Here is a 16773-nt window from a genome sequence, read left to right as displayed (position 1 = left end):
ATGTATGCTTTTGCAAGGCACTGTATGTGCCTGCACACTTCTGTTTTAAATCTTCCCATAATGCATATATTCCATCTTTGTAAGTCCTTGTGCCGTATATGTTCTCACACATTCCCAAGCCGTAGGGATGTTTGTGCTCTCCTGCTTGTTTTTTTTTCCACTGCTTCCTCCTTCTGTCCCCATGCTGGTCTCACCAGTGTGCGCCGTCTCTGAGGACTCGCAGATAAAAGCTCGTCCTCCATAAATGAAAGGCTCATCTCCCACAGAAACAGAACTGATTGAAAGTGGCACATAATGAAATGAAAGGCCACGCAACACAGACTTCACTTTCCTCCGTGTTATTTGCCGTACTTTCAGACATCTAGCCGTCAAAAAAGAAAAGTCAAACAAAGAACGATATCTCACTCGGTCATCCTCTCGAATTGTTTTTGTTGGGTTTTTTTTTTTATGTTATCTTAACGTTAAATTAGCAGCAGATGTAATTGCTCGTCATGAATCAGTTCTGTGATCGATAAAGGAGAGAATGAGAAAAGTTGAAAAGAGGAAGAAGAAAATCAGCAGGCGAGCGCGAGAAAGAAGCGGATGAAACAAAACCACATCTGCTGTGATCCTGCTATGACTACGAAGCGCTGCTCCATTATCTCTATCATCTGTGCTCGTCCAATTTGCTTCCCTCTTTGTCCTATATGGTAACCGTCCTCTTCTCCTCCGCCTTGTCTTTGTGACTTGATGTTGGGTATTTGTGCTAGCAGCAGCAGCAGACAAACCCCTCCCTGCTTCTGTCCCTGCATGGTGTCCTTCCTCTGAACCCTCGCGCTGAGCAAAAAACACCAGAGTGGAAATGAGATTYTGCGGCAGGCGCACGCTTCCATCAGGTGTTTTTATTCGACAGTGAGGAATCATACCTGATGTTCTTTATGTGTGACTGTGTGCAGAGATGAAATATTATGTGAAGGTACAAGAATACAGTAGCCCCCTTCCCACACCTCCCTCCGTCTTTTCTCCTGTGTTCACTGTCTTTATCGTCTTATTTAACCTTTTTTTCATTCAGTCTCATTTCTCTCTCTGTTTTCCTCTTCTTCCCTCCTCCTTCTTTGTACTCGTCTTCAAACACTTTGACTATTGCATATTTAAAATTAATTCTGTTTAATTCCGCTAGGCTAAAAACTATCACAAGCTCTCTTTGTTCATCCCTCTCCTTCACACTGTCCCCTTTAATTGCAGTCACCTAATGCTTATTATCTCTCCATTCCCCTCTACCCGTCTTCCTCCTGCCCGCCTTTTCTCCAGGCATCGCTTCGTTCCAGTGTTTGGCGGACCAGGTCATTTGGAACCCACGGGGTCCTGACCTGAGTAACTGCACCTCCCCGTGGGTCAACCAGGTGGCACAGAAGGTGAGACCCAGAGCCACATCCCTGGTCAGAGGTCCGTCCCTTTCTTCTACCCTTCTCCCCTGGACACCTTCCCTGTCCACACATGATGAAACATTAACATATATCCAAGGCTGTCCTGATTAAAATAGAGGTCTTTTATTACAAGACGTGTGCTCATTGTGATTAATTAATAATTTTCTCCCCCCCACCCCCCCACAAATGTAATTAGATTAACGCTAGCCTGCATTTGTTGCAAAGAAAAGCCCCTAAAAACTCCTGCAGTCTCACTATTCCTGCAAAGTTTGGCTCACATTTACACTAAAACAAGACACATAAACCTTTTTTTCTGTCTGGTCTTAAATCAGAACAAATTTGCCTGTCACGTAAAAATACAAGTTTTTTTTTTTTTTTTGCTAAACGATAAATAAAAGTGAGAATTTATTGGCATGTTTATCTTCAGATGTTTACGTACATTTTCTAAGAATTCCTATTTGCAATTTCCAAACCTGCTCATAAATGTGAGATCAGGGCTTTGCTATGGCCACTTCAAATATCGATCTCTGCCTTCAACTGTATCTTCCTTCTGCGCAGTAAGTAAACATCATAGCCTTGTACCGATCCACAAGCATTTAAGCTCAGATATAATTAAATATCCAAACCGCATGTGTGATCAAAGCAGCTAAATTGGACATATTAATTATTTCTCCATGCATGTTGCTGATGGATTTCCTTGAGACATTTCTAAAGCGTGTGTGCGCATGTGTGTGTGTGTGTGCTTTGAAGGATAAATGGCATCACCCTTTAAAGAATTGCCATTGGAAGAATCCACTTTACCAGAAAGAAATCAATTGCAGCTGCAGCGTGTTTGCAGCGACTGCAATTTGCAGGTGAAAAACGTCTAAGAATAACAAAAACTTCATGGTGCGTTCTGCACGGTCTGTCTTTATTTACAAGGACACAAAACCACCTAATATTAGAGGGAATTCTGTGTGTGGGTTTTGCAAATAAATCGGAATATTTCCTTTTTTTTTTCTGCAGATAAAGAGTGGGGAGAATGCTCCTAACATAGCCAGTGAGCTGGTGAACCACACGCGAGGCCGGATCCAAGCCGGTGATATTAGTTCAACCGTCCGGCTGATTGAGCAGCTGCTGGACATACTGGACGCCCAGCTTCAAGCCCTGAAGCCCAGAAATAAAGAATCAGCTGGACGAAACTACAATAAGGTACAAGAAGGCATAATTGGACACGCGCACAAATCAAACATTAGAAAGCAACGTTCTGGTTCTTCTTTACTGCATGGACTATGAAACATTTTAATATCTTTCCTTTTTTTTTCAGTTGAATAAATCCAAGCTTTGTTTTCTTCTCTCCAGTTCCAGAAGCGGGAGCAGAATTGTCGGGCATACATCCAGGTAGGGGTTTTTCTTTTATCTGTCTTCTTTAAGTGCCTGGAATCAAACCGTTCTGGGACTTTGAATAACTGAGGCAAGATTAAACTCTGGAGCAGGCTGGGTTTGTGTGGATGAAATTCCTCAGGCTCCACAGCAGAATTAATGTCCTGTCTTTGGGATAATCACTTACAAAACCTCTGGTTCGTGCTGAAGGACAGACAGCATTCACTGTGATTAAATGTATACCACACATTAAAATAACTTACTCTGTATATTATTGTTATTATTATTATCATTTTTACTACTGGTGTTATTGTTATGTATATTTGTAAAATTGTGTCACTTCATAAAGAACTCGTCTGCCCGCAGCATAATCCTGCTGCGCTGTGACGGAGCTTAAGGTATATGTTTAATATCAGTCTTGGCCTCATCATCTTGCACAATAAGGTACAATATCTGTCGCTTGGAGAAAATCTAATTTGACTACACTATGAAAAGCAACAGTTTGTCTTATGACACCCTTCTTCGCGTTTTCAATATGTATGCAATATCTTTGGCTCTGGGAAAGCTCTTATCTAATATCAAGAAAAAGCATTGTGTATGCTGCTTTGTAATGATAAAATGCAGCACTCTGCAGCAGCCGCTCTTTTATGCGCCTTGACCTCTCTGCATCCTGCTGTAATATGACCCCCACGTCTTACGATCCCCGTTTGTGCGGGATGAATGCAAAGCATGCRGCACCGAATGTTACAGGGCTATTACTTTGTGTCACTTGCCGCAAGGTAGCTTTGCATAATAACCGCCGATCCAAGGATAACATACAAACATCCTCAGCCTTTTTCCTCTGCCACGAATGGAGTGCATTCTGATGCTCGATTCGTTTTCTTAACGGCAGTGCTCTTTATTCCACACAGCAGTCTATCCTTCATTTTGAGAGGTCTGAGCAAGAGAATTACATGATTCATCAAGCAGGCTACTCCAATAAATTGGATAGCTGATACAACCATCAAAATTGCCATTAAATGAATTGTAAGTGTGAAATAGAATGGTAATATGTCTGACATGGCATAATAACAAATTTATTGCAGGAGCCTGGTAAGCTTCTAGGAAACAATTATAGTAAACTTGTAAGTTAAATATCTTATCAAACATGTTTGGGCTGCATCATTTAATACACAAAATAAATCATTACAAAGACACTGATAAGCAAATTCAGGAGCAAACTGGTAATTAATGATAGGTAATTAACAGCTAATAGCACTTCCTGAGAAAAGAGTTAGGCTCTTAAAAACAGTGTTAATGAGCGACTGCCTGATAATTAGTCATCCAGAATTAGGCTTACTCTGAATTGGATATGAAGTGACGCAAAACCGAGAAGTAATAATCATTACTGTCATTACTGTAGAGATGTATCAATCACATGTTCTGATTGATTCAGATGACCATTCCCCTCCACCCCCCCCCAACAGATCTTTACCAATTGTTAAATCAAGATAATTTATACTGCGTAAATTGAGAAATGAACTGCCTTAATGTCTGCTTACAGTAAAATGAAAGAATTATGTTCTGAGAGCCAACACTGTCCTCCACGACCAGCATTGGTACGTTTGGATACCAATCCTCAAAGTTCCTGACTAAAGCAGTAAAATACCCACAAATTGAATGCAGAAGGCAAACAAAATACTCCTTCTGCGTGGATCTGTTTGTTAAATGTTAAAGGTAATTACGGATTTAGTAGATTCTTACCTTGACTCTGAGATTTCCTCACAGATGACAGATGAATCTGCACTGTTCCAAAAGATCAAGCAGAGCATCAATGAAATTAGTTGTTGATCTCTAACTTTCTGCTTCTTTCTCTGACTTCAATATGAAACGCCTCAAGGATATGGAAATTAATCTTCTCTTACAACCAATTTGCACATGAATACTGTCGTTGACAATGTGAGCTGTTAGTGTATAAGTATTGGCCACTAGAACAGTAAAAAGATATGTATTAGAATATGAGTCAGAAAAAAACACTTTTGTAATTGACCCCAATTATCTTGTATTGGTCACCAATAGTTATTTGTAGTCACTATGACCTTGTTATTGTTTTACATTTAGTCCTATCAGCTAATCAGGAAAGATCTTCTAAATTTTGACTTCTGTAAGTCCTCTTAATAATAATAATTTTTGATAATATCTATGCATATGACATGTCTCTGCTCCAGGCGGTTGTTCAGACGGTGGACAACTTGCTCCGTCCTGAGGCGCTGGACTCTTGGCAGGACATGAACAGCACAGAGCAGGCTCACACCGCCACCATGCTCCTGGACGTCCTGGAAAAAGGAGCTTTCCTCCTGGCCAACAACATGTACGGGAACCGCTTCTCCGACCGAGCGCCCAGCGTCGGTGAGCGAAAAGTTTTGCTTCTTTTGTGGACAGTGACGTGACGGACTCCGATCCACCGGGTGAAGCTCTACCTCGGGTTCACGGCTCTGTCTTTTCACCGCCAGATCTGGAGGTGCACGTCGTCAACACGGAGATGGACCTTCAGGATTTGTCGTTCCCGCAGAATTATGCCAGCGACAGCACCATCCAGCTTTCAGCCTCCACCATCAAGCAGTACAGTCGCAACGGTCAGCGGCCCTCGCCCCTCCTCTTTCTCGCCCCCTACGTCCGAAAGACCGCGGTGTCCTTAGCAGCTCACGCTCTTATGTTTTCATTTGCATTTTTGTGCAATCTTGAAACAATCTGCATGCAGTTGACTAAGTTATTGGTTCATAATAACAGCCTAATCAGATTAACAAAAGCGCTGAGACAATTTCTTTTCTTGATGGTTTCTTAACAGCAGTCTTAATAGAATAGCTGGGGAGGCGTGTAGATTACAATCGGCCCCAGCCTGGCACAGCTATCTCAGCACTCTCTCTCCTTTCTTTTCCTCATTGCCTTGCTTAGTGTTTCCACCATCTTATCCCCGTGTCACATCTCTCTTGTTTCCACCTCCCCCCTTCCCACCGCATCATCCTTTCTCTCTCCCCTCCTCTTTCAGCAGGCCCCCCCACACCCCCACCACCACCACCCTCCATCCCTACCCTCTCTCTGTTTTCTGCCTCCGCTAGGCTCTGCAGTGGGAACGAGATTAGAATGATTGAAACAAACCCACATGAAATATTCATATGGAATAATAAGAGATCTGTGAATGCTTGAGGGATGAATGTTCCATTGCCCTCCACATTAAATCTCGCTCTCTTGCACCAGTCAAAATGAAACGATCCTTACCATCATTCTAACCTTCACTAAGTCCCTCTCTCCATCTCCCTTTCACTCACTCCGTCACTCTCTGCTCTCCGTCTCTGCCATTTTTGCTGCTGTTTCCGTATCATGCCCTCGTTTCTCTATTTTACTCCCTCCCTCATGGTTTCGTGCAGCTCCCCTTCTTAAATAACTGTGGTCTTTTTCACACCTTATTATTAAATTCTTGCTCTCTCACGTAATCTTTTGCAGGACAAGTAAAAGTGGTGTTCATTCTGTACAAAAATTTGGGGTCTTTCCTGTCCACTGAGAATGCTACGGTGAAAATAGAAATGGAGGGTCCGAGCTATGAGAGGAAACGACTGGCGGTCAACTCCCATGTAATCGCCGCCTCCATCAACAAAGAGTCCAGCAGAGTGTTTCTGACTCAGCCGGTCGTCTTCACGCTCAAACATCTTCAGGTAGCGTTATTTTTATTTGTGGGGGTCGTTATTTAAATGGTTTTAAGTCGTCAAACAAAAGCTGAAAATTTCAAATGCTGTTTTCATGTATTGAAGAAGAAATGTTACCCAAATCATTCTGGACTTTTGTCCTCGTTAAATTATGAATTAACTGTTACTGAAGCTGAGTTCATTTTCACTGCCCACATTCAGGCCTGATTACTAAGAAATTATTCAAATAGAACATGTTGGACATGAAGTGGGATTACAAATCCCAAACGGCAAAACATTATGCCGTGATCGGAGACGTTTAAGAAGAGATGAGACCCAAACTCATTCACATCAGTACGGAATATTTTTTTAAATTTGGGACTTAAGCCAACCACGATTATACACAAAGGGAGAAAACTTTGTGAACCGTGACCTACCAAAATAAAAGCTACCAAAAGGTGACTCAACAAAAAACATGTAAAGTTTTGGAGACCTTATTTGCTTTGGTTAACATCCGTGTTTGTTTAAAAGTTAAAAAAGAAGAAAGAGGGCAAAAATATGCCTGGACAAATCTCAGAAAACCATAAAATGTTAACCCACAAGACCAAATTTTTTAAAGATTTTGCATATCTGAGATAAAACTAACACTCCCACACTCCCACAGTCAAACAAGAATCAAAACCATGCCAGCAAGTTCACATTTGAGTGTCTCAAAAAATATATAATAATTTTGCGACAGGCTCAGCCAAAGTCAATCAAACATGAACCGGTGTATTTGAAGTCAATCAAAATTGAATTCAATTTTGATTGACTTCAAATACACCGGTTCATGTTTTAAAACTCTTTGTTGTGGCTAAATTAAAATTGTCCTGCGAAAGAGGAGTGAGCCAAAATTCCTCCGCAGAGATGTAAAACCCTCATTACCGGTTATCACAAACACTTGATAGCATCGTTGCAGCCAGCGGGCGACACAACCAGTTATTAGGTTTATTTTTTGCATACTGTTGGAGGTGGCTGTCTTGGATAATTGCCCTTATTTAAAACCGTCATTTAAAATCTTCTTTTTTTATGTTTTAACACATTTGATGACCATCTTTTCTGCAGAACAAGAATTACTACACTCCGAATTGCTCGTTTTGGAACTACTCTGAGCGCTCCATGACGGGCCAGTGGTCATCGCAGGGCTGCAGGCTGCTGGACACCAACGGCACACACACCACGTGCTCCTGCAGCCACCTCACCAACTTCGCCGTGCTCATGGCTCACCACGAGGCGGACGTAAGGCGGCGAGGGCGTGGCACGCAGACACACATTTAAGATGGAAGTGGGTTAATTTATGCCGACATTCGTTTGCGTGAGCATTAGCGCTCACTCACTGGCACACCCTCACACACCCTCACACACACATGCACAATAATGTTCCCTTCTCAAGGCTGACAGGCTCTTTGTTTTGAATTTTGTCTTTTTCTTCTTTCACGCTGACATTCAGGGAGGCAACAGCTTACAAATTCATGTCCCACTACTTCTAGCTGACATTCACATGGATTTAAATGTCATGTTTTTTTCAGAGCGTCTTGTCTTTTGTCTTCACATTTTAGCTCTGTGCATATATTTACAAATATTAAATAAGGCAATTTGGCTCTTTCTCTCCCCTTCCCCCTTTTTCCATCCTTCCCTCTTTTGTTTCTGCTGCTTATCTCCTGTCCCACTATTCTTCCTTCACAACATTCTACTTTTTTCTGGAGGTTTTTTTTTTTTTTCTTTTGACACTGGGAAATTGTTTGTTTCTAATCCCACACCCCCACCGTTTTCCTTTCAACACTCCTTACACCTGTTTATTTTCTCTGTCGCTTTTTAATCCGCTAGGGTCGGATGCACGAACTGATCCTGTTCGTCATCACCTGGGTGGGCATCGTCATCTCCCTGGTGTGTCTGGCCATCTGCATCTCCACTTTCTGCTTCCTGCGGGGTCTGCAGACTGACCGCAACACAATCCACAAGAACCTCTGCATCAACCTCTTTATCGCCGAGCTGCTTTTCCTCATCGGTATCGACAAGACGGAATATCACGTGAGTTTTTCAGCCAAAGAGCCTCCTCCCTTGCCTCCTTTTTATACATTTTTACGCATTGTTTTGTTGTTTTTTTTCCCCCCATGGAAATTAAACGCGTGTCCTTTTTTTTTTTGCGCTATGAAGCCTCCTTTAGAACTCAATTTACTTGCTTATATGTTGTAAATTAGACAGAGTCAAAAGGTCAGGTTAGTTTCTATGCATAATTAACTTGAGAATGACATTTACAGCGCAACTCAGGTGATTTTACAAACTTTTTTTCCCACCGAATTGCTGTGAAACTGAAGCTGAGGCATTGTGTCATTAATTTACTCTATAAAACCTTTACTAGACAAGGTAATAAATTACCCCTCAATGATATGCACAGCACCAGTCACCGAGGGGCAGCTTTTCTTTTTTTCCCCCCCTTTTTCGTGTTCGGTACCTGATAGTGACCCTGTTCTGTCCTCTCCTTGTTTTTCGCTTGGTTAAATGTCTTAACCTCAATGATTCCTCTTACTTCGTCCTAATTTTTTTTTTTTTTCCTTTCACTCCTCTTCTCTTCTGTCGTCCTTCTTCCTTATCGCTGCCCTCAGATCATCTGTCCCATCTTTGCTGGCCTTCTCCATTTTTTCTTCTTGGCTGCCTTCTCCTGGATGTGTCTGGAGGGTGTGCAACTCTATCTCATGCTCGTGGAGGTCTTTGAGAGCGAGTACTCACGCAAAAAGTACTACTATCTGTGTGGCTACTGCTTCCCCGCGCTGGTGGTGGGCATCTCGGCAGCCATAGACTACAGGAGCTATGGGACCAAGAAAGCGTACGTGTGAAGACAGGCCTTTTGCACCTGCAGATTGAGAAGTAGGATTATGTTATTCCCCCAGCTGGAAATGTAATATGCAGTGCTGTGTGAGTGGCTCTTGTGCCTCCCCACAGACCGGGTTTTCTGAGTACACTTAGCCGAAGCCCGATTATTAGCCTTTATAACATAATCCGCTGAGACAGGGATGTAATGTGTGTGTGTGTGTGCGTGTGTGTGTGTGTGTGTGTGTGTGTCTTTTTTGCGTGCACATGACTTGGTGTGTCTGTATGTTTGTTCCTGAGCTTWGCCGCACATAACTCTCTCCTTTGTGCCACTCCAGATGCTGGCTGCGAGTGGATAACTACTTCATCTGGAGCTTCATTGGACCCGTGTCATTTGTTATTATGGTATTAGCTTGTCAAACACTATTCTTTACACCTCAGTTTTTCGAATCAAGAGTACTCGTGGAGGGGTCCTGTTATTTTGGGAAACTAGACAATGCAAATACATTTGCAGACGGGATTGTTAACTTCTTTTATCATGTGTTTGTAGCTCAACCTCATTTTCCTCATGATCACGCTCCATAAAATGATTCGCAATTCGTCAGCACTCAAGCCAGATTCGAGTCGTCTGGATAACATAAAGTTAGTTCTAGTTATTGAGTAACCAGAATCAGTTTTTCTGTTGAACACCACCCTAAAATGAGCTCTTATTTTCCGTTTTATTTTGTCCAATTCTCTCAGGTCGTGGGCGCTCGGGGCCATTGCGCTGCTGTTCTTGCTTGGGCTAACATGGGCCTTTGGCCTCCTCTTTATTAATGAGAACACAGTAATCATGGCCTACCTGTTCACCACCTTCAATGCCTTCCAGGGAATGTTCATCTTCATCTTCCACTGTGCACTGCAGAAGAAGGTAGCAAAACAGATCGCTTAAAGTCTAGTAAAAAATATTCATATGCCTTAAATGTGTTCATGTTTTGCATGTTGTTGGAATTGTTACATTATAGACCTACTTATAAGAGCATTCATGTGAAATGAATGAAAGATTTTCTATACTGATTGTCAGCTAAATGTTTTACGAATACAAAAGTGTTTTGCCAATTTGTATTTATCCTCCTCCACTTTGATACTCAAGTAATAATTATACAAAATAAAATCCTTCAGAAGTCACCTATCGTCAGTAATTTGATTCTGTGGAGAACATCAGGAAGCATTGTTATAAACACCAAGAAATTTGTCAAAAAGACAAGTGTTAATCATGTACTCCATAAATCTGGCCTCAAATAAATCCCGTTTCTGTCATAATTACAGTCTCGCACAAGCCATCCAGTGAACACAGCAAGCGTGCTGTAGCGGTTGCTCTGGTCAGATGAGACAAAAATGAAATGTAGAAAACTTACACCACACATCACACCGTCCTTGTGTTGAAGCATAGTGGTGGCAGCATCATGCTCAGTCTGTTTTAGAAAGAAAAGGACAAACAAGTCTGTTTTTAAAAATACCAAGCTGCTAGAAAGATACCTGAAATGACTTGCAGCTGTTTTGCATCGAAAGGTGGTTCTTCCTCTTGAGAATTATGAATTACTTTTGGTAGGTCATAACATGAAATAATACAAAAATAAAATAAAAGTGTGTGAAGTTGTGAAGTGGATGTTAAATGGATTTGAATGCTTTTGCAAAGCATTATAACAATCTTGACACTGATTGCATAATGAAAATGTTAACATGAAAATATATATATTTTTTTATTTTAGTAAGCACAGTCTAAGTTTGGTGTCACTTCATCCAACTAGAGCCTTGATAACAACAACGTACTTTAATTAATAATTATCTAAAGAAACTCTTAAGTCCAGTGGAATATATATAATTAAAATCCATCATGCCTGCTTAGAGGCATTGCATTTGGTAAATTTTTAAATTGCTGATTGAAATACCCAGCTTGCATTCAGCCTATTGAAACTATATTTCTCAGTTTATGAATCATTCCTTCAACCCCGCTCACCTCGCCGGTGTTGTTTTTATTCCTTCTCGCAGGTCCATAAGGAGTACAGTAAATGTCTGCGTCACTCCTACTGTTGCAGCCGCTCCTCCACCAGCAGCTCCCACGGCTCCCTGAAGAACTCCGGCCTGCGCGCCAACAACCGCTACTACAGCGGCAGCCAAGCTCGCCATGCAGCTGCCCACAGACAGGTGCAGACAAGACAGACTCGCTCACAAAACCACGCAGACACACGTCTTTACACACCTTTTGGATAATCGAATTGTGTTTCCCATTGAGGAAATGGGAAGTCTTTGCTGCAAAATGACTTTACATCTATTTGGGTTTTTTTCTGTGGAGTATAAAGAGAAAAAAAAATGATTGAAATGGCGCTTGGTGGCCATGTAAGAATAATGCTAAAAAGAGCGACAGCTCTCTTATGTAAGATTTGGATGCATAAAGTGTTACATGTGTAGAAGTTTGATTATTTACCAAAACTTATGATTCAGAAATTGTTTTCTGGAGAGTAACTTACTTTTTCCAGTCACTTATAAACCACAATCAAGACATAAATGACACCGCGGTAATACATTTGTTCTGTAGGACAGGGGAATGAAGAGTGTTACATCACCATTTGCATCATTACAAATAAACAATCCTGTTTCATCCGCCTGCATATTCACAATTTGCTTTGAAAGTTTCACTGCAACCTTTCCGGAAAGTGTTGGCAGATCAGTGCTGTACATCAGAAATGACTCATTTATAAAGATATCTTTAGCAGCTCGTGTATTTATATAGATGCAGAAACCATCACAGAGGAGTTGCTGAAATCCTGTTCATGCTGTGATCTTTGGAGAGACACATGAGACACAAACAAACATGGCCGAGTATTCTTTACAATCAACAAACAAGCGTTTCCAAAATGTAATAACATGCAACAATTGTATCAGCTACTGCAATCACATCTTGCGCATCGCGAGCTCATTAACCCACCATGATAATGTGGCAAAGTTGCACGCCTCTTTACCCCATGCCCGAATCTCTTTTGTCTGACATGCTTGTCTATTGTTCTTTGTAGATCACACAAAGCCTCCTGGATTTGATTACAGCTATCACACTGATTTACAAAAACCTAGCCACGGCTTACTGTATATAATATGTGTCCTCTGGATGCATATGGAGACAACATGGAAAATATTCAGTGCCGTATTTTTTACCTTACGGATTTAAATTTAACAAATCATCAGAGTTGCACAAAAGTATCCTGAGTAAACACAAACCTCAGCTTTTAAATGGTTATTTGATTTCTTAAGGGAAAAAAAACCGAACCAGTCCGGCCCTATGTGAAAATGTAATTGCCCTCCAAACTTAATAACTGGTTGTGCCACCCCTGGCAGCAAGCATTTACAATAGCTGGCAATGAGTCTGTCAGAAAGGTTCTGTTAATGTGATTTCTTGATTATACAGGTCAGAGAGTAACCAGGTCTGTGTGAGGCTAGTGAAATTGAACCAAAAAAATCATTAGTTATAATAGGCAATTCATGACTTAACAAAAACAGTGATTATTCTTTTACACAGGGCCAAGTTGGTTTAAATGAAAACAAAAACAATTATTTGGAAACCAGAACCAGAAGACCTGAGTGATCTGGAAGGTTGCCACAAGAACAAGTCTTTAGTGTGTTTTGGTGCCAAGCCAAAGTTAGTTTATAAAACAAGAAAGTATTTTAAGGTCTATTCTCTGAGCTAAAGTGAGTCAGTGTAAGAACTGTAGCACTGGGGTGATGCTCTCCATTTCTGTAGTTTTCACAAGAGCACAAGCAGCAGCATTCTGGATGAGCTGAGGCTTTCTGACGGGCTTGTTATGCAAACCGGTGGAGTCGGTTGCATTGCAATGCGACTAAAGATAAACGCATGGATGAGTTTCTCAAGATCTGCTGGCATATTAACCCTTTAATTGTAGAAATATTATTCAGGTGATAGAAGGCCGACTTTGTAATTGTCTTTATGTGTCCTTCTAGGTTCAAGTTTGGGTCCATCACTACGCCTGTATTTTGAGCCTTTTGTGTAGTTTCTAGCTGTGTGCTGACCCTTGAACATTCCTCTTTAGGTCCAAAAATAATTACTTCAGTTTTATTTTATTTACTCAAGGGAATATTGCCGTTTTCTAAACAATGACAGAAGACTGACAGTTCGCCAGTAGGACTGGCCACCACACTAATTTAATTTGGCCTATTAGCCTTTGGTTTATGGCCTGAATCGTGTAAATGGGACAAATGTGTGTCATCTGCCACTCACTGCACTCTGCTTTGCCCCCAGAGTCGAATCCGTAGGATGTGGAACGATACGGTTCGAAAGCAGACAGAATCTTCCTTCATGGCAGGAGACATAAACAGCACCCCGACGCTCAACCGCGGTGAGACCCTCGCTCTTTCACCCCTCGCTCTTTCACCCCTCGCTCTTTCACCCCTCGCTCTTTCACCCCCTTTGAATTATTCACACTTAAATACTTGCATTAAAGCGGAACTGACCAAGAGTGGACAGAGCAGAGAAGAAAAAAAAATATTGTAATTCACAGTAAATGTTCACACTCCTGTATGCAGGATGATGAAATGTGTGCTCATGCTTTTCTAGTGTTGCTATAAGGTTATTTACTGATGCAATTTGCAAATAATTATTATTAGCACCAAAACTTTAAACAGACGGTCAAAGACTTCCTCTCTGGATGGTGAGTTTCGCAACCCGCTGGGTTTCACTTAGGTGAAGCTCGCAGCAGCTGCAAGTCAGTGATGTCCCGAAGCAACAGCTGAAATATATGGAGCTTGGCTTCTTTCTGCTCTGAAAGGAGGCTTTTTATGTTGCTTTTTTACCTATTTATCTTGTTTCCTGAGGCAACGTTGCAATGGCTTTGACATACTCTTGCCAAAATGCAACAGGATTACAACATAAAAAATCATTGAACATTGACTCTCTTTAACCATATTTTTTTTTACCGTTGATTTAAGAGGCACGGTGAGGCAGTTGACTTCTGTCCTCTTTCCTCCTTTTAGGGTTGTGTAAACACAAGTTTGTCTGACACTGACATGATAGCAGCACTGGAAAGAGTCTCGGAACGAACAAATTCATCTTTAAACTGACTTTTAATTGATACAAACTGAAATGTATCAATGATGCTGTGTCAAAACGGATCTAGGTGAGGGTATCAGATGGCTCAGTGGTAAAACAAGTGCAGCATACACACAGGCTACAGTCCTCAACGCAGCTGTCCCAGGTTTGATTCCCGGCCCCGGGCCATTTACTGCATGTTCTTCCACATCTTCTGCTCTTCCTGTCAAAACATAAGTGACTTAAGGCCACTAGTGCTAAAAACAGATCTGGGTGAACATACATACATATAGTTGGTCTTTAGCAGCTATTTTTCACTCACTTGTTTAATTGTTCAAAACAAATATTGAACCAGCCACTCGTGCGACAACATCTCAATAAAGTTAGCCTTTTAAACTCAGAAGGCTAAATTTATTGAGATGTCAGAATGGAAAAGATTAGTGATTTAAGTGACATTGCACATGGCATGATTGGATTGTAGTTGTCCAACAGGCTGCTTAAAGGTTTTCAGAAACTGCTGATTTGCTGTGATTGTCATGTACAACCTCTTTTTTGATTTGGTTAAGAAAAGGCTGTAATTCAGACAAGCTCAATGTGAGTGGAGAGCAAAAAATTGGAAACGGCAAATTGGGTAGATGAGTTTCATTTTCAACTAGGATTTGGAGTAATGCTAGCCGTACTCCATGGTATGGGTGGTACTTTTTACAACAACTTTAGACCTCTTAGTATCCAAAGTTGGAATCATTTTGATGCCACAGCTTACCTGAGTATTGTTGCTACGAAGTAGTCCAACTTTGAAGTTAATAGCATCTCTGTCACCTACCAGATAAAGCGGAAACACTTCTAAAACCTGCTTCTAATAGAGTCTTCTTTCTTCAAGTTGACTAACTCAGCTTCCTATAATGTCTTCCTATCTAAAGTTGAAAGAATTTTTCAGCCCGGCATAAAAAAATTAAAAAACTCATGAGACGCCGGCGTCGCAGATTATCGCAGCCTTTTGCAAATGACGGCGTCACTGCAGCTGCAATCAGTGGCGCCGAGATGATCTAGGTTGGCTCAGGTTCCAGACTCGTTTTTTAAGGTGGGGAGGGTCGGTGTTGATCATGACACTGAGGCAGTCGCTAAATCAGCCATCACTCTCTATGCTAATTTCATCCATTTTGTTTTTAATGAACTGATTAGCGTGTGAGCGAACAGGGGGTAATTATTCTAATTGAGGAGAGAGACAGGAGCAAGGCAGGGGGTGAGGACGAGGTGTGTTGCGAGCGAGCTGGATAGATGAGAGGTGTCTATGTCAGTCTGTGTCTTTGTGTGGCTCGGTTTGTTGGTTTCTGGAGTTTTTTTTTTTTTTTTTTTTGTCGCGATAGAGCAATCACCAGACCTGGAGGAGACGTACTATGTGGATCACTTCATGATGTGCTGTCAAACACAAACAAATGAGCTGTGAAGCCTTTATTTTCTGTGCGGCTGAGAGAAGTTTGGCAGAAAGTTAAAGAGGAAGGCATCTGGGGAGACATGTATAGTGTAAGACGCTATCATGGAGAAATAATTACAGAGCTGAGTCTGGAGGAGAGATGTGTTATCGCTGCCATCTAAGATCTCTTTGATTTCTTCTATGCACTTCCGTATGAACCAGTCTCTTCCTGACAATAGTAATCTGTCCAGAAAAAAAAAACCGAACAACTATGTGTTATACACAGACTGAGAGCATCCCATGCTTCCCCTTGCCCTACTTTTCTTTACACTTTGAGCTACTTTCTTTAATTCCCTACAAGATATTCCCACAAGGAGGTACGCACAGACAACTAATCCCGACTAATTTGGTGATGCTTGAAAAAATCCTGGCGCGAGGAACTGAGAAAAAGTTGGTGGATTTATCGCAGCAACGCAAGCCAGAGAATGAACAGGAGACAGGCTTGTGCAGTCTGCCAGAAAGATGGACAGAGGAAGTGTAGCAGGAGGGGAAATGACAAATAAATAGCTGTGTGTGAGTGCATTTTTTTTTTTTTACTGCTTTTTTAGAATCCCCCTTCTTCCTCGCTATGTGATGAACGGTAGGCAGGGGACCTGAAGGTTGCACTTTGCCTTGGACGACTCTCCGTCATGCTGTCCTATTTTTAATTTCATGGCATTTCTGTTCGAGTTGCCTCAGGCTGGAGCCATACATGGGCATTATACAACAGTCTCAGTGTGCCATTTCTTTGAATTATATTTGTCTTGTAGTGGCATTCACATTTCACTGTGAAATTAACTGTGTTTCCATGACTGCACCCGTAGCCTACATAATGGCATGCATTACTGTTCTCCCCCCATCTGACTACATCGTCATGAACCAAAGGTGGAAGGGGAGAAAAAGAAAAACAATCCCCCAAACAGTGCCCTTCCTCTCAATTGTTTTTTTTCTCTTTTTCTTTTT

The 16773-nt window shown here is 41.5% G+C and overlaps 1 protein-coding gene across 2 annotated transcripts in view; it reads left to right on the top strand.

The window, feature by feature from the left end:
• The window catches only part of adgrl1a (adhesion G protein-coupled receptor L1a), a 103994-nt gene that overhangs the window by 82783 nt on the left and 4438 nt on the right, over positions 1 to 16773 (top strand). For both annotated transcript variants that reach the window (XM_008416068.2, XM_008416067.2), the window contains 14 exons: positions 1291 to 1394; positions 2412 to 2597; positions 2748 to 2786; positions 4976 to 5156; positions 5261 to 5383; positions 6252 to 6460; positions 7535 to 7708; positions 8297 to 8500; positions 9076 to 9296; positions 9619 to 9685; positions 9831 to 9922; positions 10022 to 10190; positions 11312 to 11467; positions 13572 to 13668. In XM_008416068.2, coding sequence (XP_008414290.1) covers positions 1291 to 1394; positions 2412 to 2597; positions 2748 to 2786; positions 4976 to 5156; positions 5261 to 5383; positions 6252 to 6460; positions 7535 to 7708; positions 8297 to 8500; positions 9076 to 9296; positions 9619 to 9685; positions 9831 to 9922; positions 10022 to 10190; positions 11312 to 11467; positions 13572 to 13668 — 2022 coding nt within the window. The remainder of the gene's footprint in view (positions 1 to 1290; positions 1395 to 2411; positions 2598 to 2747; positions 2787 to 4975; positions 5157 to 5260; positions 5384 to 6251; positions 6461 to 7534; positions 7709 to 8296; positions 8501 to 9075; positions 9297 to 9618; positions 9686 to 9830; positions 9923 to 10021; positions 10191 to 11311; positions 11468 to 13571; positions 13669 to 16773) is intronic.

This window comes from Poecilia reticulata, linkage group LG8 (assembly GCF_000633615.1).
Source record: "Poecilia reticulata strain Guanapo linkage group LG8, Guppy_female_1.0+MT, whole genome shotgun sequence".
NCBI lineage: Eukaryota > Metazoa > Chordata > Actinopteri > Cyprinodontiformes > Poeciliidae > Poecilia > Poecilia reticulata.
This window is presented reverse-complemented; position numbering and strand designations above follow the sequence as displayed.